Genomic DNA, 23,245 nt, shown 5'->3' with positions numbered 1-23,245 from the left:
ACTTTGTCAGCTGTGTGTTGTTATCGTATTGGATCTGCACGGCGTGTTCAAAGTTCAGCAGAGAGCATGTTCGAGCGTGCGCGATAGTCAATACGCCGGTTGCCGGGGGTGGAGTTCTGCCAGTCGCACACAGCTCTACACACTCACAATACGAGGGCACACAAACACATGTACCCACACACACATGTAGAAAGTGGAGAGTCTCCGCAACGCTGATTGGTCGATACAGTATTTGTCTGTTTCTTTTTGTCGCTCTGTGGCTTTGTTGCTCTGTCGCGTTGTTTTTACTCTTTTCGCTTTTGGTTTGACTGAACTGTAAACGTGTTGCTTGTGACGGAATTTATTTGCTTTTTTGTTATTTACACATTCCGTCGTCGTCGCCGCTGTCGCATTGGAGCAGCAGCAAAAGCAGCAGCGACAGTGACAGCGACAGCGACAACAGCGACGAGTTTCATTTCTTTTTTGTTGTCTCTCCGCGTCTGTGGTGTTGCGTATTTTTGACATTTCGTTTTGCGCGCTGCGCGTCTTTCTTTTTGTTTTGAGCGCCTCTTCTTGTCTAACCATCATGTTGTCAATCTTGGTGGCATTGTTTTTCCCCTTTTTTGCTGCCACAGTTTTTCACATTCTGTTTTTATTGGCAATCGCTTCGTTTCTATGCGCTTCTGTTTCATTTACGTATGCTGTTCTACAGTGACTGCTAAAAGTTGATGAACCAACTGGCAGCGCCTCTGCATACTTTAATCAGACGACGCCAAAAAAAAAAGCTTACACTTGAGCAGTCATCAATATAATGCTTGACAATAAAAAGATCGGAACCAATATTGTCTATTTTATTCATTTTGTTGTATTTTATTTGTTTTGGATGAAAAGTTTAGTTTTCTTATCGGTATTAGAAACTTAATATTAAATTGATAAAAATTACCTTATACTTCAACTTGTATATTTACATTTATATATAGTATATGTACATTAATGGATGCATAATATTTACCTTTCCCATTTCATAATGCTGTTAGTCGCTATTGTTGTACAATTTGGGGCAATGATATTTGTATGAACAACTATGTTGAATACATACAAGTATGTATGGGTGTTTAAGAAACATTTTTATTTAACGATACAAAGAAATATTTGTTTTTAAATTAAAAGTATTTAAATTAAAAGTATTTATATTAAACGTATTAAGTATTAAGTAAAAATATGACGAATGGAGATGGAACATCTCTAATTATGCTGATTGCTATTAAAAAGTTTGTCTGTGTTTCTTAGAACAACTATATAATAATCACAATAATAATTTAAGACTAAGACTTACATATATCTGACCGAATAATAAATACTAAACAATTTTCATTTAAATATTATATTTTTTTATAAATTATAATTTCATATGTATTATTTATGATTTCGTCACCACTTTCAACATTGTAATACACATTTGCGTGATCAGCAGATCAGTTTGTACATACTTGAATTTTGAATCCCCGATCTAGTACCAGTTTACATAAGCCTGCGAGAAAGATATTTTCCTTTAGCCCCTTGTCCCTTACCTTTTGCAAGAAACATGGCGTCACCAGAGCGTGGTATCAGCTTCATTTTTATTGCAGGAGATCAAGTTTAACCGAAGCAGCGCTTTATGGCCGAGATGCGGATTTCGTAGAGCCAGAAGCGAGCTAAGCAGGTAGCTCAAGGTAAAGTATTCACGGAGATTTTGGAAAACCCGCGGAAAAACCGAGAAATTTCTCGTTCATTTTTCTGTGATGCGATTGTGGCCATTATTTACCTGAATAATATTTAAAATATTTGACACCTGCTTTAGGAAAGGTAAAAGGATGCGAGGGTTATCTTGGCCATTATTTGGTATGCTTTGGAAATAGAGGAAGAAGTTGAGGCTATACTATTAGGAGGTACAGTTACAATAGATACAGTTAAATATATAATTGCTAATTAAATGTACATGCGCAATTTCTATCTTTATGAAAACGAGCGTTGTTAGCAGAGTTATTTTCTTCTTTTTGAGCATTTTCCATATTTGTAAAGTCCGCCTAAAGTCAATTAAATTGTGCATGCATAATAATTAGCCATACTCGCCATACAAGCCGGCACTCATTTGGCAATCAAGACTCACGCCACACATTTAAAATGTGTCGCACAGTCTTCGGAGCCAGAAACAACGACAGTAGCTGAGACTTAGACGAAGACGGAGACAGAAGCAGCCATCGCCTGGACACGGGCCAATAGAGGCGACGACACGTAGTCGATGTCGCATCCTTGGCCAGTCGGCAGCCGCTTGTCCTGTCGCCACAGGTAACAAAGAGTTTGGCGGATTCGCGGATATGTTTACCTGCGAGGTATAAAAGTAAACTGACAGCACGCACTTGCATCTAGTTAAAAAACAAATGTGTCACGGTGCAGAAGCCAAAATATTACTCAACAAAATGTGCAGCAATTACGAAAACATCAATTTCTCTTACGTGGTAGTAAGCAATGGAGACAATGGCTATAGACTAGAAGAGCTATTAACTTCAAGCGACACACAACAGTCGAACAACAATCAGCTTGGTGGTGCCAAGTGTAAGCGTCCTCGCACTGCGTTTTCGAGTCATCAACTGCTGGAATTGGAGCGAGAGTTCAATGAGAATAAATATTTGGCCAGAACCCGAAGAATCGAGATTGCTCAGCGACTCGAGCTGACGGAGAGACAAGTGAAGGTTTGGTTCCAGAATCGTCGCATGAAGTCCAAGAAACATGCGCATCGACAACTCCAACCCAAAGGCTTGATAGTGCGTGCCAAAAGTACTCCAACACCTAATGAAGTGCCAGCGGAGGAACCTCTCACTGATCACGAGTTGATTGTGGAGCGACTTTTACAATACGTAAACACGGAACAAGTGCCAACGAACTACGATTTGCCACAACAGTACTTTGATGCAACACTATTGGAACAACAACCTCAGCAGCAGCAACATCAACAGCAACAGTTTTGCGAATATCCTGAAACTGTTGAAAGTCATCTGTCAAATCCACTTCCAGACTTTACATGGCAACCCAATTATATGGACACAGATCCATGGAGTGCAATAATGAATGAACAGCCATATGATTACATCGATAATTTAACAGTCAATCCCGATACACTATTAGATGAACATTTTGGCTGGGAATCGAGCAACTCCTTGACCACTTCTCCATCTATATCAACATCCACTTCCTCATCCACTTCCCCTTCTTACAATTCATTTGAAACTCACGATGTAGACTTTGATTTCCTACAACATTTATTAGACGCATAAGATAATTGTTAATTTTATTTAAGTTTTTTTTTTTTTAAATATATAAAATAATATAGATAGTTTAAAATTCATATAAAAATAAAGTACAAAAAAAAGTATTTAAAGAAAAGCCTTTTTAATTATCTAAAAAACACTTTCGTTGATTTCCATTCTTGTCAGTTTTTGCCTCTTCTCTGTCGACTGTTTTCAAATAACTTGGATAAATTGGTGTCATCACATCATAAAGTCATTTCGACATATTGAAATTTTTCTCATCTAACAAGGAACACAGACACGGGTGCACGGACAAGGACATTTACAAGTTGATACACTGAGTGTGTTTTGTGTTTGACGCAGATTGTTTTGTGGACAATATTTCATCAGCAGCTGCTGTATTACATATTAGTTTTATTATTCCAATAACATTAATGCATTGCATTTCATTATCGACAAACTTTCCCTATGCCGCCACACATATTGATTAGAAAAGTTAGAAGCGAATTGCGTGAAGATGTATTGAGTAAGCCAAGGATGTTTGTTGTGTGAGGAATGAGATAAATTTGGAATTTCAGACATGTATAAACTACTTAAATAGTTAGTATTCTATAAATATTCTATTAAAATATTCATTCTATATAAGTATATTCTATTCAATTCAATATGTGTTTTTGATTGTGAAACAATGTATGTACTATAAAAAAAATCACTTTTTTTCGAAATATTTATTTCTATAAATGAATTACTTATTTAATGTCATCTATCAATTAATATGATTTTAACTGCACCTATTTAGAAAGTGATATACTATGATGTGTATGCATGATTCGCAAATACAATTGAATCAAAACATTCAATTATTGTGATTAATGTAAGTAAGATTATTGCTTAATCATTAATACCAAATAGTAATGTGTGTTAATTATGTTTTATCTAAAAGGATTAATGACTGGAGAAATAAATTAAGAAAAAAAAGAAATTATTTGACTCATTTGGAGAACATATTTATCGAGAATTTCAGTCATGTGTGATTGGGACCCCAAAATATGTGCTTGCTTGCCACACACACGTACAGACACACACATTGTTGCAAAAGTCAAAGCAAAAGATGCAACTACCGCAACAACCGTGACAAGTACAACATTTGTGTCGCCTGCCTCTGCCTCTGCCACTGGCTCTGACACCATCTCTGCTGCCTCGCTTCAATCTGTCGCCCTTCGACGCAACCTTTGACACGCATAAATGGAACAGGAACAGGCAACCCCATTTCCATTCTCTGCTACAGCTGAGTGGGTGTTGGAAGCCAGCAGCACCGACACCGACACTGAGACCGGGACAAACAAAGATCGCAATTTGACTCTACACCACGAAGCTGTCAGCTCGCACAGAGTGGAGGAAGATTGATTACCGCCATCGAATTGTTTGCCTTCAACGGGGTTGGCACACACCCCGGGCCAAGGGGGATGCGGAGTGCTTCGATTGAATGGCATTAGAATCGAAAGAGTTATACTCGTATGCGAGTACTGCTGATAGTACTGCCTTCAGCCTCTGACAGTCTCGACATCAACATGAAATTCCTGCTGTCATATGTAAACAACACTCTTCAGTTTGTCTTTTTTTCTACACACTTGGGTTTCAGTTTCAATTTACTCTTAAAATTTTCTATAAACTTTTAATGACTCACTATAAATATTAAAATATTTTGATTCAATGTCGGTCAGCGGACTTAACATTATCAATGGATTTATCAATACAAAGTACAAAGTAGGAACTAGAGAGAATATTTCTTATATTATTCATGAATAGCGCGTACTAAGATTTCAATAAATAATTAAAGCTACAGTCGAGTATGCTCGACTGTGAGATACCCGCCACCCATTTTGAATAAACGCAACATATTGCTGTATTATTCTCAAAATATACCACAAATACTACAGACATACTAAAATATATCAAATGTTATATTTGGTATATCGATATGCAGTATATGTAGTACCACAATCAAAATATACCATAGACGACAACTAAAACCCCTACTAAGTAGGTGTTTATGCCCATACAATAGTATTTCTTTAATAACTTCCACAATTTTTATCTGATCGCAACCAAATTTCCATTAATCACAATTACTATTGTTATTATTGTATATATTATAATGACTTCAGCTTTGAAATTACGCTTGTTATTCGATTTTGGTTGATTTGCGGGGACGATTTGAAATTTGAAACAAACTTGATCTGCGTGCAAACATAACAAATGCTCTAAAAGAGTCTCGCACGGGACAAATTCCGTCATGGAATTACCCATATATACTTTATAGGGTCGGAGATTCTAACCTATGGGTAGCCGGTATACAAATTAATGTTTTCTGCGATTATGAGTGAAGCTTTATAAGCTGCGATCGACATACGCGTTTATTCAGTCACTTAGTACAATCAAACAAGATGAATCGTCGCGTCGCTGCGTTGTTAATCTTATTAATTTTTTTAATTTTTTGCTGCTGTAAAAGCGAACTCGTTTCAATAAATATGAATCTTCGTCCTAGATGTACCCGAAATATTAGAAACGAATGCGTTCGAATAATGTGGCCGTGGCTCGGTGAGATCGAAAACTAAAAGCGTTGCTTGTCTAATAAAATTCAATATTTATTACAAAAGGCAATGATAGTGTTTATTTACAGAAAGTTGTGAACAGTTCCATTTACATCTCAATTAAACTTGCAATTTAAATATTTCTGTGCATTATGACATTTAACCAATTAGATAAACTAACTTATATTCTGAAAATGCAAGAAAACTAACATTCGTTAATGAATTGAAATCTGTTTATTTCGAATTTTTTCAGAACATCAAATCAAAGGGTGACCTTCATTTTTTCAATAAAAGTATCGATGAATTCCATTTGCTTCGAGTGATATTTCCGCACATACTTAATGCAGTTCTCGTAATTGGCCTCATCGTTGAGACTCTTGTAAGCCATGGCGCGATAAAGCCACGATCGCAAATTCTTCTCGTCTAGTTTATTTAAAACAAAATCACAGTCAATTATGGCACGCTTAAAATTTCCCAATCTGTTTGCAAAAAATTGATAACAAATTAAATATTATAAAATATGTAGCTTTCCATATAGAATAAGTATTACTTGATAAAGCAGAGCGCACGATTTATATATAAAACTGGACTATCTTTGATATTTTCAATAGCCTGACTGTACATCGCAATGGCATTCTCGTACTTTTCCTGTCGATAATTAGCATTACCCAGTCTAAAATTGTAATGATTACACCTTAAATAAATTTGAAATGTTGCACAACATACTTGCGAAAATTCTGTGCCACACGTTCCCGTTCCAGACGCGCCTTGGATCGTTCGTCCTGATCCACTTCCACTTGACGCATGAACGTGAAGCGATCGTTTTTGATAGAAGTGTCGCTTGGTCGCTTTGTAACCATAAAATTATCATCTGTAACACCGCCAGCTGTTGTCTCCTTTTTTAGTGTTGCTGCTTCGACTTCTTCTCTGAAATAATAAACTATTATTAAACGCACACTTTTCGCTCAAGTTGTTTGTTTATTTACTCGCTTGGTTTAATCATGCTGCGCAATAATGTTGTGACTTCTTCGACTTTGGAGTTTAACTGGAGAAAACTCTCATCAATTTGCGGATGCTGCAGGGAATACATCTTGGTACAAAAGTTACTTTTTTACTGAAAAGAATTCTGTTTATTTTCAACTGTTTGTTTATGTCTGGCAACTATTATTTATTGGTAACCTAGAGCAACCTCAAACATATTTACGAATTGCTAAGCAACAGATAAAGTTTGTTTGCACTTAAATTATTTTGTTTTATTAAAATTATTATTGTATAATACAAATTCATGAATATTGAAATTCCGAGATTAGCTCAGATGATGTCATAAAAGTTAAGCATGAGCTCAAAATTATTTTCCACAAAGATTATTTCAAAAGACAAAAAAAGTTCGTTTGCCTTTAAATTATGTTGTTTTATTTCATACAAATTTTATAAAAAGTAATTCAAATTATTATTGTATAATACAAATTCATGAACGTTGAAATTCCGAGATTAGCTCAGATGATGTCATAAAAGTTAAGCATGAGCTCTAAATTATTTTCCACAATGATTATTTCAAAACACAAAAAAAAATATATATTATAAAAATCCGAACAAATATTAAAGCATTGAATGTTAATGGAATACACTTGCTTAAGAAATTTCTCCCAAAATAATCATGTATAAGTATAAGTATTATGAATATAGTAAATAAACTGAGATTATGCTTATTTGAAACTTTTTTTTTTTGCGCATATGTTGCGAATCGTTTACGTGAATCTACAATGTGTCCACATTACTTTTCATTTAATCTCATACAATTTGTAAGATAAAATGCATATATGGTATGCATGCTAAGCTCAGAGGATCAATTATAGACTATAAAACATAATGGCATCTAATAATAGAGCCGCAATCTGAGCGCCAAAGCCAAAGGCCCGACCGAACCCAACTGCACTTAAAACAGAAAAGAGAGTGCATTGCATTGGCTTTGGAGCTGGTTGTGTGCATGTCGTCAGACATTACCTGCTCCTGCCCTGAGTGTGTGTGTGTGTGTGTGTGTGTGTGTGTGTGTGTGAGAGTGTGGAGCTGGCGGCGGATGTGTGTCTCGTGTGCACATTACATTTAGGAGCACACACACACAGCAATGACTTCGACTGTAGAGCGTTTACCGCCCAGCCGGACATGGACATGCTTAAGCGCCAGGCCAGCCAAATGCCAGCTCGTTGCAACATAGAGTGTGGCTGTGGCTGTGTGGCAAGTTGGTTGCTACGTTCCGTTCCGTTCGCAAAAGAGAGGCAACAACATGCAGGAATAAATAATTGCAGCTCAAAGCGAGCCGGTGAACTGGTTGTGGCACCATAACACACTCCTTCCTCTCACTCTCGCTCTCTCTCTGTCTACCTCTCTCCTCTTCTCTGAACAGCGACACCAAATTGCTCACATGACGCATCGCATTTTTATATGAATTACGCTTAGGTGAAGCATTCCCTCCACTTCTGCTGCTGCCGCTGCTGCTGCTTCCTCCTCACTCCTCACTCCTTGCTCCTGTTGTGCTCGTCCCATATGACGAGCGTTCCGGCGTCATCAGCATAGATTGCCATTCGGAGTAATTGTTACAAATGGATTTCATGTAATTTAATTGCGGGTTTTACATCATGAAAAATATACCAGCCATTGGCCCATAAATATCCCAAGACCATCCAGCGTCCGTTCCAAGCATGTCCTTTTTGGGAGGTCAGCATACGCGGCGTGTTGCAGATGTTGCAGGCTGTTGATATAAGGAAAAGGGCTGTTTACCCCTTCCGCTATAAAGAAGTATAACAAATTAAAGATATGATATGAGATACATAGTTGTGTGATGGAAATGATTTAGAGATACTTGTAGTAATAAATAAATAAATATAAAATATAACACGATCAAAATACTAAGCGAAACTTTAGTTTAAAAACACATGAGTATGTAGTTTATAGACTGAAAGACCAACAAAGTTTTCATTTCCTAGTTGTGGAAATGTTAACAAATGTTCTTCATAAATTGTGTATAGAATTTCACCCAGATTTATCCTGTGTTTTTTCATAGAATCTCTCATCTAATGATTCCATCGATTAGCTATAAATTAGATGTCAATATGATCTGGTATAAGAAACAATCAGGTTAGCTCTGCCATAATCAAATATTCAAATTGTGTCGCACATTGTTTCTGGCCCAAGATATGAAGAGTTGGGCAACAGCAAAATAGCAACAGCAAAACAGCAACAGATGCTTCCAACAGCCTCACGGCTTTGTGCCATGATTCAAGCACAACAATAATGCGTTTGTATTGCTCCCAAAAAGATGTGGATGTGTGGCAGAGTATCTTCTGTACTTGCCCAGGGCATTCACAAGGACTAAAACAGTTGTGCTTCCCCCTTCCTTGCTTCGTTTCTTTTTTGCCTAGCCCTCAATTGGCATTCAAACGTTAAAGTGATTTTTTTCACGCGCTCATTTTGCACAAAATCCGCTGCGGAATACAAAACAACAGCCGGAGCAGGACTCTCCGACAGGAATGTCTACCTTGGCACTTGGTTCACTATTTTTTTTGTGCGGCAAACAACAGCAGGGCAAAGCCACCTTAACCATGCTTTCGTGTACTACATAAGGATACACACCAACACACTCACACACACACTCGCATTCCAATATTTTGCCACGTGCAATTTTTGGTAAGCTGAAAAAAAAAACTTTTTTTTCTGCCAGGCTGTTGAAGGAGGAAAAGGAGGTGGGGACAAAGGGGGCACACATTTGGCCTGTTTATACGACAGGTGTTGCCATATTGGCGGCGTTGAGGGACTAACACGTCTGTGAAATGTCATAACGTTTAAACGTGCTAAAAATTCGGAAATATTTCATTCTCCTGCCCACCGACTAACCAACCACACACACATCGCAAATTATGCACAGGCGAGCACTGAACCCATTGTCAAGTGAACCAGTCTAGAATGATATGCGATTGAAATTCAGTAATGTAGGTCTAATTCCATATTACTTATCATAAGAAAAGACTGGGTTGGAAACTAGGATTAATACTAATTTAATCTATAAATGAGATAAAATCAAAAATACAATAAAGTAAACAAAATCAACAAAGACAACTAAGAAAGTGCTTCCCTAAGAGAGAGAGAGAGAGCTTTCCATTTTTGGTATATTGTTACAGTAGTACATTCAAAATATACCAGATTGTCAGCCAATCTACTAAGACCCGCCATGTTTCCCCATACAAAAGTACTTCGTAAATAACTTCTACAATATTTATTTGATCGCAACTAAATAAATAAAAATAAAGAGTAATTAAACTAAAAAAAATATACATATGTATGTAGAGATACAAAACTAGAAATACTAATTTTAGTAGTTTATTACTTTTCCAAAAAGTCTCAACTCAAAATCATATCAAAGAACTTAAATAACTTGGACTGTACTTTTACTACTATTTATTTTGATTATATTCCATCACAAATGAATAAGTATTCAACTCGGCAGCTGCGTCTAACGATAGCATATTATAGGCGAAGTAAATATCGTAGAAGATAACTACGGTAATCTTGAGTAAAATTCATTTGGCTGGCCCAAGAAAACCAACTCAATTAATTTATTATGGAAGCGAGTTGCTGAAGAACTCGTTTCATTTGCACAGAAAACGCATTTCCCACAGATTTGTTAATTCGTCGCAACGCTTCGAAAATAATTGGCCAGAGAGACGTGAAAGCTGTGAAAAGTCGTGGAAAGCCGCAAATTCAAAATTCAGTGCAAATGCAAAACGCGCAATGCGATTAGCCATAAAAATTATAGATTCAATCTAATTAGAAAATGTCGCGGTTGCTGTGTTTTGGGCCGGCAAAAAGCGAGTACCTTCTGCCTCAGAACTGGAGCAGAGAAAGAGGCAAGTGAATATTTAATTTAATTAACAAGAAACCATTTGGTTGTGTCGCTTCTGCAGAATAAGAAAGGGGGCGGAGAGGGAGGGGGCAAGAGTGCTGTGCGGTTGGGAATTTATTGTTATGACCAGGCCAAGAAAGGAAGTTGGCGTTTGCCAATGTCATCAGCAGACTGACGATGGCGCAATGGCAGCAACAATATCGCGAGTGCTGCGAAATGATTGAGCTGTATATTTTGTTAGTATTCTGTGCATAAAGAAGCAACAACAATTGAAACAATCTGTTGGACATGTTTATTACAATGGCATTTTGGCGTAATTGCAACTCAGTCTTTCACTGATTTTTTATGCGCCTTTGATTAGCTGCGTTTATTGCCAGACGATTAGCCACACCCACACTTGCAACGCCTTTTCCTTTGAAGCCGAAATCACATCTATATTCATTATGGCAGCGACATCGCGCAGGACATGTGATGTCAAGGACTTGGCCCGCCCGCGGCTACGACTACCGCAAAACGCAGTCTGACACATGCTCGGAAATGTCAACAATGCGCATGAAAATGCCAAGGTGCCACCCCCCGATTTGCCCCTTTTCCCCTTTTCCACTCACACAGCACACAGCTTCTTGGGCACTATTTCCGCACCGACAATTTCCTCCCAGGGGAAGCAATTTGACACAGCAGAGCTAACCCTAACCCAAAAGTCACTTCAAGCCGGAGTAACTAAATGTGTTTTGCGGCATGTGTATGCCCCTGTCCTTGTCCCTGTCTCTCACTCTCTCACCCTCTCTTACTCTCTGGCTCTGTGCTTGTTCTGCTTCACATTCCTTGGGGGCAAGTTCGGGCAAAGACGTCGTCCAGCCGCCGCCCAAAACAAGTGTCCCAAACAACACGAGTACAAGTAATGTGTGCGGTTAAATATCCATAAATCAAATCGTCGAGCACTTCCCATGCTCTTCTCTCTCTCTCTCTGTCTCTCTCTCTTTCTCGCTTGGCATTTCCAAGATGACCACTGGACCAGGGACTCGGACTGTTCCTGGCAAATGCGGTTGACACTTTTCTCGCATTAATAGCTGGTCACTTGGGCCAAACCGGCATTTGACTTTAGCAACATCGAATTCCTCGACTTGACCCTCAAGCCGCAAGCAGCACATTAAATGCAAAAGTGAAAACGCAGCCAACTGGGGCGAGTGGCTTAAGTATGCCACAAAAATGAACTCTTTTTCTTGGCTCATTTCAGTTTGACATTGGCCATGATGGATACCTTGTTGTTGCGGTTGATGCATTTAATATCAAACGTATACAAAATACACATTCCATGGGGTATGAGTTATAAGGGAAATTTCTCATTTAGGGTAGCAAAGGGGTTTCACCCCTTCATGCAAAAATCTTGTTGCTCTACATTCAAAAATGGAATTAATTAAATTACTTAAAAGAGGGAAAAAAGTCAGACATTAAAGCACATCCTAATATATTTTATAAAAGATTAATTCATTTAAATTTTTGTAATTACTCTACTCCCGAGAATTCGAAAAACTAATTTATCTGTACATTGTTTTTTTGGGGAGTATTTGCTTTATTGATACCAACAATTTTTTGAGGTAGGGTTGGCTAGAAGATTGTGATGTAGATAAAGTAAATTATATTACTTATTTAGAACAATATTATTTTTTTGTAGAATGATAATCTTGTAATGTACCTTTCTGAAGTTGCAACTAACAGAAATGCGAATGATAAGATTAATTGTTTAATTTTTGTTATGGCAACATTTGCTTTATTTATATAAAAGATTATATATAGTAATTATTCTAGAGATTGGGTATGCGTTACTAAGTAGTAGGAACATTGAGAGTTAAGAGCTTTTCTTGTTTGATTGTTTCACTGAGTTGGGGCTGCCTTTTACGTCGGCTTGGGAATATTTCTTATACCAGGGACGATTACTTAGGATCTATAGCTTAAATCTACACACACACACATACGGTTGGTATAAAAAAAATGTAAAAAAAAATAAGAAATTCAAATCAATTGTGATAGTCAAAGGCCGCGCAAGGATTCATGTGAGAAACGCTCAGTTTTCTGGACTTGGCCACGGGTTCGCCCCACTGTAGATTCATCGAAATTGATGAGCTGGGATGCATGACATTTTGCTCATTAGAATGTGTTGTCTGAGTGTTGAGCCCAGCTGAGTTGGACTTGGACCAGGCCTGAGCAGCTTCCTCCAGCTCCTGCTTGATGCTCTGCAGCACCAGATCCACATTGTATGAATAGTGTCCGGATGAAGCGTTGCTCGCTGGCAAAGCGTTGCTCGTTGGAGCTGTCGTTGTCTGGGCGAGATGTTCCAGTATTTCACTGAGATCCGCCGAGCTGTTGGGCACAGTTTGTGGCTTCGGTTTTGGGTTCAGCTGGCCATAGTAGCTTGGATTAGCCATTGGCATTGTCACTGGCATTGGAGCAGCATTCGATTGAGGAGGGGCAACAGTTGTTGCTGCTGCGGCAGATGGGGCTGAACGTTTCTCTGCAGTCGGATCCTGGGAATAGGACATCAGACGCTGCACGATGCCACGATGGGCACTTTGTTCAGTTTGTGGCTGTGTCAACTTTGCATTGGGTTTGGCATCGCGTTGACGGTGTCCTTGAATGTCCTTCTTAAACTTCATGCGTCGATTCTGGAACCAGATCTTCACCTGACGCTCACACAGCGACAGTCGCTGAGCAATCTCAATGCGACGTGTCCTATACAGATACATGTTGGTCTTGAACTCGTGCTCCAGCTCCACCAGCTGGACGCTAGTGAATGCGGTGCGAGAACGCTTCAACTTGACACGCTGCTCCTGGGCTGGCTGCAGTGGCATATTCTCGTCGGAGGACAGCTGCTGGCCAGGCTGTTCGGCAATGGACATGGGCAGCACAGTGGGCGCCATCGAATGCTGATAGGTGGGCAGTGTGGCAACTGGCAACGGTGGCTGGGATTGTGGCAAGGATTGTGGTGCGTTGTGATGATGGTTGTAGATCAACTTTGGAGTATAGAAGAGTAGAGTTAGTTAATCATAGAGAGGAATATATTTAAATGTTTTACTTACATCGCTGTACTTAACCACGGGTGCTGGGAAAGCGTTCATCTTTGGCTGGTGCACTGGATAGTAATGCATGACGGATGACATCTCGTGTGTTGCTCTTGACGTGTCCAAATCAATAGTGATGTCCTTTCGGCCAGCACCACTGCAATATATAGTCGGCTAGGTAGGCAAATCAGTCAGTCGGCAGGTTGGCCAAAAATCCGTACACCGAAATTTGCCTAAACTCGCGCACGCTGCCATAAATCCGACGATCGACGATGACGACGTCTGTCTCTGTCTCTATGTCTATCTCCCTCTGTCTGAGTGTTTCCGTCTCTTTCGCTGACGCTTCGTCTACGTCTGGCACCGCGACGACTAGCCAAGTCCATGGCAGGGGCAATCTAGAGGCTTGTTTTGATCGAAATCCGGCTAGGCGAGGATTTTTACATTATGTGAGTCCTGTCGCAGGATACAGGCATGCATATAGACTTAGACAGACGGCTGTCCATAACTGATGATGATCTGTTTGTGTTGTCCAACTTGTAGCACCTGTGGCAGCGACAAAGACAGCGACATCGGCAGCAAGGAAAGTGAGTTCTATTCCAAGGACATCCATAATGCATGGAACGCGAAACACTGAGAAAAAGGATATTTCGAGGGTTTTATGCTTGATTTAACAGTTTATGACTTTATTTGTGTGACAGACACACAATGCGACGACAACCAAGACGACTGTCTTCCTCCTTTATCTCCCTCTCTCACTCTCTTTTGCTTGCTATCCTTGTCTTCTTGTGCTGCGCCGGCGCCCAGCTCACCACACCTGCAAATTCGACAGAGCTCGCAAAATTTTATTACTGGCGCTATCGGATTTGCTACTTCGCGGAATTTACTAAAAATTGCCAGAACAAAGACAAAGTCATAACGCATGAATCCCGTACAGTTTCTACAGACGCAGCTTAAGATCTGAGGATCTTACTCATGAGCGTTTAAGTGCATTAGTTAAGCAAATAAAATATCGATGTATGCACTTTTGTATTGCACTTTTGTTAGTAGTTGTCTAAATGTTTTCTTTTCGAATTCTATCTCAAAAGAAAAGATATTGTTTCCACTGTTTCTATGAGTCTCTAAAGATGAAGCTATACAAGTATTAACACTACATCTCTTCAAATAAAGTAACATATTTTAATATCAAATCAATACAAATATTTTTGATAGAACTTTCTCTATGAATATAGCAGACATTTAATTTCGGGGATGGGGATGTAATTATAAAACTTCAAACTTTATAATACGGATTACAGTGATACAATTATTGATATGGGAAACTGTTTGAAAACATTATTAAAGGTTTAAATAAAGATCTTTTAATATTTCAAAATTTAAATTTTGCTATAAGAACCTGTTTCAAAATGTTATTCAAAAGAGTACATAAAAAGTCGTTAAAAGTTTAACTTACTTAGTGTTATGTTTTGAATATTTTGGAAAATATTGATCTTTGAAATACAATTATAATTATAATTATATTTGTCAATTAGTCAATTATTTAATAAAATTCAGTTCTTTGCGCTAGTATGAAAATTAATAAAATAATTTAAACTAAACTGATTTGTCAGTTTTGTGTTAACCCAAATTAACAATATAAATAATAATAATAATATAATAATAATTAAAATAAAAATAAAATATTACATTTTAAATTACTTAAAAATATATATAAGATGTTACATATTTGCGATGAACTCTGTGTAACTTATCGCGCCCCCCTTCAAAGTTCATCCAACTATAAACATGTCATTACTATATGTTTACTTAGTTCCTTTAGGAAACGAGTCAATAAAATTGTGAATTTGGGAGAAACCCACATTTCATTCGTTCATGCAAATGTTGGATTTTCCACATTTTATATCAAAGAAAAGTGAAGCAACAAGTTGCCTGCTTCGTACATCCGCGGCGCCTCTCGAAGGCAGCCAAAACTAGAGACAGAAGACACCCGGTCAGGAATTGGGTAGATCAGCCTACCTAAATAGTTCAGATCACAGGTAGAATACATAGGCACCTGGTGGCTTCACCGGGAATTAAGTGCAACATTTTATTACGCGCTTTTCGCAGAAAATTCGCGGATCGGATTTTATTACTCACATGTGCCTGTCGCTCATAAAGCATATTTTCGTTTCCACTAGTCTCCTTTTTCCTTTTTAAATTCATAAGATTTTCGGAAAAACCAGCTACGTTTTCCGTTCATCGCCGTTCCGCAATTTGCCTACATACACACACATATATATATATATATATATATATATATACTTTATATTTGAATCCTGGCATATCTTTAATATACAATTTTTAGTATAGAATAGAATATTAAATAGAATAGATAACTTAAAACTTAATATACATGCTTAGCTATAATTCCTAATAAGACATTCTTTAAGCTTTCTAAATTGTCAAAAATATTTAAACTCAATTAAATACAATTACCAAATTTGTGATCTAAAATAGTCATCAAATTAAAAATTACACCGACTTTGTGGTTTGTTTAATCCTTTAATGAAATATTTAAATCTTTGGGAACAATTTTGTTCAATATATATAAATATTGTATATTCTCAAATAGACTATATTAAACAGATCAATACTTAGTTTAAAAGGTGCACCATTGCAAACATTTACTTCAACAGAGTTCAATGCATTTTAAAGACGTAAGAAATTAAAATTCCCCTAGTTAAATATAAAACTTTTTGCATAACCGAATCAAGTTGATTTCACGTTATCAAATGCAATTTTTAAACAATTCTTGCGCAAGAAATGTTAAAATGCCATATGAAACCATGGCATAGCTTAGTATAACAATATTCTGATAAATATTATTGTTTAAAAGTTCAATCTTCGACTGATAATAGCAACTTGATGTGCAATTATCAGGAAGAGAAACATTTTTCATTTCGATCAGTTCAGTTTTTAGGCTATGCCAATTCGATCAAGTTATGTAAAGAGTATTGCATTTAAGATGGGAAATATATTAAGAAACTTCATATGGAAGACGTTCACTAAAGCCCATATTTGTCTCGACAGTGACTAAGTGGGCATTGATGGGCTTTTAGGCAATATCCAGTCAGTCAGAGTTGAGAACAAAGCGAACATATTCAAAATGAAGTTTCTGTACAGACTCTTTAAAATACATTGAAGTCTGCAGCAACGACTTAAGTTAACATTGTAAAATCATTAAAAAGAATATAAAATTACTTAAAATACTAAAGGCTACTACGAGTAGATATCTACAATTTTTGAGTCTTTGTACAATCAGGAAATAACGAACCACTTAAGACTAGAAACACCACAAAACATTGAAATTATGTTTATACAATTGCATTTTAATTTCTACTTATAGACCGATCTGTGTCCAAGCCTAATTGAAGCAGTAGGCGAACTGCGTGTTGCCAGAGGCATTACGATGTGGATTATACGCTTGCATTATCGTATCCATCGTGCATTGATATTGACTCGAATCACTCATTGAATCCATCGGGCTGTTCGCAGGCACCAACGGTGGCGATTGCGGAGAACGGTTTCCGAATTTGCCAAAAGCGCTGCGGCCATTGCTGCCACATCCGATGCCACGTGCCACAGCAAGTATTCCTGAGCCCAGAACATCGCTGTCGTCATCACACGATTTGTCTTCATCGGCAATGTCACTCTTCTGCGACTCCAAGTTCTGTTGAATAAAAAGAACAAGAATTTTAGAAAAAGTGCAAGTTAGTATAATATATTTGTTAATTTATAACAAATAATATTTTGACACATAATAAATCGCCTTCAATTGTGTCACTCAACTAAAACACTTGATTGCAGAGAAAACAAATTGAAATTCCTATGATACAAATCGCTGATTGAGCTATAGGATAAAAACTATTTCATTGCGATTGGAGTGTTATTACAAATTTAATTATCTTAAAAGAGTATAGAAATAAGTAATAAATTACTTCACTAGAATTCGTCTAGTGAGTCGTATATTAAAGAAGAATGTCAAAAATATTGTAATACTTAAAATACAATGATATATTAATGAGTATTTTATATTTCTTGCCGAAATGAATTAATTTTGTTGTATTTCACAGAACATTTTATACTTGAGAAATGAAATTTGATGGTTATTGCCATAAATTCAGTTATATGAAAACCTAAAGCATGAATAGATGCAGTAAATAATAAAGTTTCTGATTAGTTAAATGACACATTAACTTTCTAAAAGTTTGTTTGGTTATGAATAATATATTTGGCTAAAATGCCCTATTTTTAAAATCCAAGGAGCTGGTGCTTCTTTAGAAAAACGAATCATAAAAAGCAACAAAAGTACATAATAGCTTGGCTTAACTGACATCACTTCTAAGGTCACTCCCATATCACATAACATTGTTTGCTCACCTGTAGCGTCGTCGTCTTTTTAGTCGATCCATCGTCCATGTCGTCGGTGTCGTCCTCGGCGCCGGCAGCCGTGGGACAGGGGACGCCAACGCTGCCGCTACCGCTGCCGGTACCGCTTGCGTCGCCACCACTGCCACCAGGAGCACCGCCACATAGACTAGAACTTTCGTCATTCTTTGGTGTTAATGGCTCATAGACCTCGGAGCCGGGCGAGAGCGCAGACGCAGCGACAGCAGCAGCAGTAGCAGCCTCGCCGGCTGGCAAGCTGCCAGACTGGACGCCGTTCAATGGCAGCGCCGACGAGCGCATATAATACGAGCCATTGAAATTGTAGTCGGCCTCGTTGTCGCCTTTCAGCAGCGGCACCGGACAGACGTTGCCATTCTTTTGTTGAAAGTCAAAATGATGATATTGCTGCTGTTGCTGCTGCTGTTGTTGTTGCTGGTTCATGACATGGTGTTGATGTAGTTGCTGTTGCTGATGAAGCTGTTGCTGCTGTTGCACATGTGGATTGCCATGTTGCTGGGGAAAGAACTGAGATCGATCCACACTCGATGCCGATGCAGTTGATGCTGAGTATTGGACATGCACATTACGTTGCTGTGGCTGGCAATTGTTGTAGTTGTAGTACGCATTGAATGATTCACTGTAGTGCTCCACAAGATGCGGCGTTGGCGTCGATGGTGTGGGCGAGGGCGTCAAGGCATTGGACGTGGCAGAACCAAGGCTCAATGCCTGCAAACTCGGCGGGTCTGCATCGGAGCCGCCTTTGTGGGCGCCAGCATTGGGCAGCGATGGCGATAGCGGCATGCCATCGTATGACTGATCCTTGTGTTGATCTGTCTGTATTTTATGGCGACGTCGGCGATTTTTAAACCAGATCTTCACTTGGGCAGTGCCCAAAGCCAATTTGGCCGACAAATCCGCCAAGCGGGGAGCGGTAAGATAGCGTCCCTGTAGAAAGTGCTGCTCCAGCTCCGCGATCTGGGAGCTGGTGAATGTGGTCCGAGTGCGTCGAGGTCGTCGCATCACCAGAGAGTCGGACAGCTCATCTGATGTGGTATGGAAATAAATTAGTTATTAATATTGAATACAAATACAGTAAAATGTCGATATTTGCAACTACTTCTTATGGCACATCCCAGATACATAATTGTATAAGATTGTAAGTAAATCGTAATATGCTTTTAATCATTTTGCCTACTACATTTATTGTTTAAAAGATGTGTGTGCAACATTCGACATTCTACTGTATGAAATCAAATACAGTAAATAATCCAAGTAGGAAAACTCTTTGTAGTCTCTTTCTTAAACGGTCGAATGGAAGAGCTTTCACTGTATTCTACTCTAAGTACCATATACGCATATACTTGCCTGGCTTGGGCATTTGGTTGGGCAGATAGGGACGAATGTAGTTATAGTTGATGGCGCCCGTGCGTTCATCGAACAGCTTAAGGAGGGATTGTTGTTGTTATTGTTATTGATTCTGTTGTTGTTATTGTTTGCTTGAACACTTACTAAGTCGAAGGGATTGCGAAACTGTGGCGGCAACTGCAGCTGTGGATGCTGTGTGTGTGCGTGCGTATGTGAGTGTGGATGGGGGTGTGAGTGTGGATGCGCATGCGGGGGCAGTGTGTGATGATAGAAATTCTGATCCGGCGGCGGTTGCGCCATTTTCCGCAATTAACTCCACCTTGATTGTGTTTCTTTCTTTCGTATTGTTCGCACGTTGCACTTAAGAAACAAAAAAAATTGACACTTTGTCGATGCAATTGATATTGTAACCGGTTACATTTGCAACAACACATTTAAATTATTATTCCCACATTTTTCTTTCGTTTTTGCATCGCGTCCGAGAAACGCCGTTATATCTTGCCCAACGAAACACGATTCAAAACAGAATGTGTAAAAGAGTGGCCAGATAGCGTGACAGAAACTATTAAATGCGTGCATGTGGCAACGTCGCACATGATTAGCGTACGCCGCTAGGTGTCGCTTTTACACAACAGCGCTGGGCCAAGTGTGTGCTGTAAAACTAGTTGTGCTGGTAGACGGCAGATGGCGCAAGAAGGTGGCGCGCATATTTGAATTGTTATATTTTATATAAATTTAGTTATATTTTATATAAATTCGTAATAAATGTGCATAAGTAATTAAGTGTTTTACCATATTTGGGAGAAAACTTAAAATTGGGTTGCAGCTAACACAATGTGAAAGCTTTGCACTTAAGCATCTTAATTTATGGAACAGTGTGAATTGTGCTAATACCGTTTACCGAATATGTAACAGATCAATGTTGTGTTGACTTTAGATATGGGAGCTGTTTGCAGTTTACTTACTGTTGGTGTCATAGTTCTGCCAACTGGCAGCAAAAGTCAATTCACAGTTCACAGTCAGGCAGCCAGCCAAAAAAACAAACAAAACATTTGCACATACCAAAGGGAGACACACACACATACACACGCGCATACTAGCACACTGGGCCACAAATTCACACGCAGTGTGTGACAAAGGACTATGGGCAACCCCCCGCCCCGAAAGAGTCACTGACAGAAACAGGATTCGGGTAATAAATTACAAATTTTGACATTTTCTGTTTCAGATCCGCTTGAGCTCTCGTGAACGTGAACGGGAACGTGAACACAGTCTCAGCTCGCAGCTATTGGAAGGATATGGATGCATGCATGAATATATACACATATATAACTGGTATATATGCATGTGTGTGTGTGTGTGTGCAAAAGACCCGCATCCGAAAGGAGCATCGATGATGAGCCAAATGCTGAACTGCAACTGCAACTGCTGCTGGGATAAAAGCCACGAATACGACCACAAACTCTGACTGCATTTGGACTGTCTGCATCTGTTGTAGCCAAAGGATTCAAGAGGGGAACAGCGGGGCACACAGAAAGAGACAGTAGAGAGTGAGATAGAGAGAGAGAGAGAGAGCGAGCGAGGCAGGAATGCTAGAATAGAAGCGCCCTATGCGGTCCACAGATAGTTAACTTGAAATTTATTATTTTACACAATTTACAATTATCTGATTCAAATGTGCACTCCTCGTTCGCTCTTCTCTCCTTTACTCTGCTCTATAAAGGATGCACTTTCATCTGCTGACTGCCACAGCCTCCGACTGTGTCTCTTTCCCAGCTCCGACTCCTACTTCGACTCCCTCTTTGTTCCTCCCTCCGACTCCGACTCCGTGTTCATGTCCGATTCCGCCTTCGCATTTGGACAGAAGTCACAGTCACGTTTTAAGGTCTGATTTAATTTTCTGACTGTGGCATTAGACTCGCTTTTTGTTCTTGTAAAATATCTCACATCACCCATCGTTATTTCTATTTGAGTGCGTCGAGCAGGAAAAACCATTGGAAAGCCACAAGAAACCGAAGATTCTATCACTTAAAAGGTGGAAATTAAAAGAAGAATTGTTGTTAGCATATTTTTAGGTAAACACTTTTATTTAGTGTAGATTAGAACACAAATGCACAGTACAAATAACATCAGACGTGCGGAAATTAGAATTTGAATTCTAGTTTCTGAAAAAAGCAATTTTCTAGCAAATAAAAATACGTAAATGAAACTAAAAAATACACTGCAATGCATGACTATATGTTACAAGTCATTATGACTTAGTTCAAAAACTTAAATTCTTCTGGATTAAACGTATTTCAATTTATAAGCTTCTATTGCATTAGCAAGTGAATTTTCCTTTTTAATTACAAAATATAGAAAATAACAATTATGCCAATTTTGAAGAAGTCAATGGCTATATAAATAACATATATACTTTTATTATGTTATTTGTTGTTTTTAAATATTTCGATACTAATACTATAAATAATTAATTATTACATATCTGAAATTATTTTCAAATTAAATTATATCTTGATCGAGTTTGTATACTTTCTGAATATATTTTCCATTAAAATTATTGTGTTACTAATAATTCTAGATTTCTTTTCAGTTAATTAATTTAATCATTTAATTTAAATTAATTGCAGAAAGCAAAAATTCTTCAATTATTATAATTTAAAATGATCTGCAGTTAAATTTTTAAATTTAAATTACAGATTTATTTTCAAAACATTAAAGTTGCACCAAAGTTGCAAGTCCAAAGCACTGAGTAAGTGAAGTTTTCAACAGTTGCGAGATTTTCCACCCCCCGTTTTCTGGTTTCACGCACGCGCCTCTGCTTAATAACGATGGTTGCTGTCGCTGTGCGAAAGAGATGGCATAGAGCATACACACACACACATACTCATATTATGGTGGCCGTGCAGGATCGCGACCTGGCATTGGCATTTCCACAGGCGAAAGGTCTTTCCAGCAGACGGCATCATTATTGTTGTTGTCGTTGTAGTCGCGTCCTTTGTTCCCTGCGCCATGTCATAAATCATCTTGTATACGTGTGTATTCGCTTATGTATGCGTAAGCGTGTGTGTGTGTACGTGAGAGTGTATGCGTGCATTACCTTTCCACGAACTTCTAAACGTTTCAGGGGCAAATGGCGTCACAAATTTAAATTGTGGCGTCAGTTTTGTGCAGTTGCTCGCGAGTCGCGACTCTTCTTCGAGGCGTTTTGCCCGCGTTTTCTGTTTTTGTAACGGCCATTCGCCTTAGTCGCAGTTGCCGTCGACGTCGCAGTCGACGTATGTATGTGGGGGAAGTCGTCGAGCAAAACAAATCAATTGAAGGCGAAGAGTGCAGTCATTGATAAGTGAGCCGCGAGACAAGAACAACAATAACAACAACAACGACAACAAGGAGAACAAATCAACTAAGAAGAGCGACAAATACAAAGGAGAGATATGATCGAGAGCTCGCTATGTTTTCGGTGTTTGTCTGTCGCAGCAGATAAGCAAAGCAGAAAGCAGAAAACAAAAAACCGATCGGTCAAAGTCAACGTCGCAGCCGACGCAGTTGCCGATGCCGAATTCGTTGCCGAAGACGACGCGAAATGTCTTCGTTTTGAGCGCAGCTCAGAGTTCGCAGAGCCGATGCTCATCTCAG

The 23,245-nt window shown here is 38.6% G+C and overlaps 4 protein-coding genes across 4 annotated transcripts; 1 reads left to right on the top strand and 3 right to left on the bottom strand.

Moving 5' to 3' along the window:
* Positions 1 to 2,438: 2,438 nt before the first annotated feature.
* Positions 2,439 to 3,293, top strand: LOC132785155 (protein zerknuellt 2). Its single transcript, XM_060791147.1, has one exon. It carries the CDS (start codon positions 2,439 to 2,441, stop codon positions 3,291 to 3,293), a length of 855 nt encoding a protein of 284 aa, XP_060647130.1.
* Positions 3,294 to 6,122: 2,829 nt separating this feature from the next.
* Positions 6,123 to 6,950, bottom strand: LOC132786155 (tetratricopeptide repeat protein 12). The gene is made up of 4 exons (XM_060792599.1): positions 6,847 to 6,950; positions 6,587 to 6,787; positions 6,411 to 6,533; positions 6,123 to 6,339 (listed from the first exon to the last, which is right to left on the bottom strand). Exons 1-4 carry the CDS (start codon positions 6,948 to 6,950, stop codon positions 6,123 to 6,125), a joined length of 645 nt encoding a protein of 214 aa, XP_060648582.1.
* Positions 6,951 to 12,744: 5,794 nt separating this feature from the next.
* Positions 12,745 to 13,915, bottom strand: LOC132785153 (protein zerknuellt). Its single transcript, XM_060791146.1, has 2 exons — positions 13,835 to 13,915; positions 12,745 to 13,768 (listed from the first exon to the last, which is right to left on the bottom strand). The coding sequence occupies exons 1-2, from the start codon at positions 13,913 to 13,915 to the stop codon at positions 12,776 to 12,778; spliced, it is 1,074 nt and encodes a 357-aa protein (XP_060647129.1). The 3' UTR covers positions 12,745 to 12,775.
* Positions 13,916 to 16,442: 2,527 nt separating this feature from the next.
* On the bottom strand, positions 16,443 to 20,098 carry LOC132784949 (homeotic protein bicoid). Its single transcript, XM_060790879.1, has 4 exons — positions 19,751 to 20,098; positions 19,607 to 19,682; positions 18,233 to 19,284; positions 16,443 to 17,522 (listed from the first exon to the last, which is right to left on the bottom strand). Exons 1-4 carry the CDS (start codon positions 19,904 to 19,906, stop codon positions 17,217 to 17,219), a joined length of 1,590 nt encoding a protein of 529 aa, XP_060646862.1. The 5' UTR covers positions 19,907 to 20,098; the 3' UTR covers positions 16,443 to 17,216.
* Positions 20,099 to 23,245: the final 3,147 nt, after the last annotated feature.

Source organism: Drosophila nasuta, chromosome 2R, assembly GCF_023558535.2.
Source record: "Drosophila nasuta strain 15112-1781.00 chromosome 2R, ASM2355853v1, whole genome shotgun sequence".
Classification (NCBI taxonomy): Eukaryota; Metazoa; Arthropoda; class Insecta; order Diptera; family Drosophilidae; genus Drosophila; species Drosophila nasuta.
Note: the sequence above shows the minus strand (reverse complement) of the source record. Positions and strands in the feature narration are given on the sequence as shown.

What these genes read in the sequence shown, in the direction of transcription:
- LOC132785155 (XM_060791147.1), top strand. Translation starts at nt 2,439, where the DNA reads ATGTGCAGCAATTACGAAAACATCAATTTCTCTTACGTGGTAGTAAGC.
- LOC132786155 (XM_060792599.1), bottom strand. Translation starts at nt 6,950, where the DNA reads ATGTATTCCCTGCAGCATCCGCAAATTGATGAGAGTTTTCTCCAGTTA. An exon ending in AGCATGATTAAACCAAGCGA is followed by an intron (nt 6,788 to 6,846) that starts GTAAATAAACAA and finishes TTATTATTTCAG; the next exon opens with AGAAGAAGTCGAAGCAGCAA. An exon ending in GTGGCACAGAATTTTCGCAA is followed by an intron (nt 6,534 to 6,586) that starts GTATGTTGTGCA and finishes TTACAATTTTAG; the next exon opens with ACTGGGTAATGCTAATTATC.
- LOC132785153 (XM_060791146.1), bottom strand. Translation starts at nt 13,915, where the DNA reads ATGTCATCCGTCATGCATTACTATCCAGTGCACCAGCCAAAGATGAAC. An exon ending in CCGTGGTTAAGTACAGCGAT is followed by an intron (nt 13,769 to 13,834) that starts GTAAGTAAAACA and finishes TATACTCCAAAG; the next exon opens with TTGATCTACAACCATCATCA.
- LOC132784949 (XM_060790879.1), bottom strand. Translation starts at nt 19,906, where the DNA reads ATGGCGCAACCGCCGCCGGATCAGAATTTCTATCATCACACACTGCCC. An exon ending in CAACCAAATGCCCAAGCCAG is followed by an intron (nt 19,285 to 19,606) that starts GCAAGTATATGC and finishes ATACCACATCAG; the next exon opens with ATGAGCTGTCCGACTCTCTG. An exon ending in AAAAGACGACGACGCTACAG is followed by an intron (nt 17,523 to 18,232) that starts GTGAGCAAACAA and finishes TTTATTCAACAG; the next exon opens with AACTTGGAGTCGCAGAAGAG.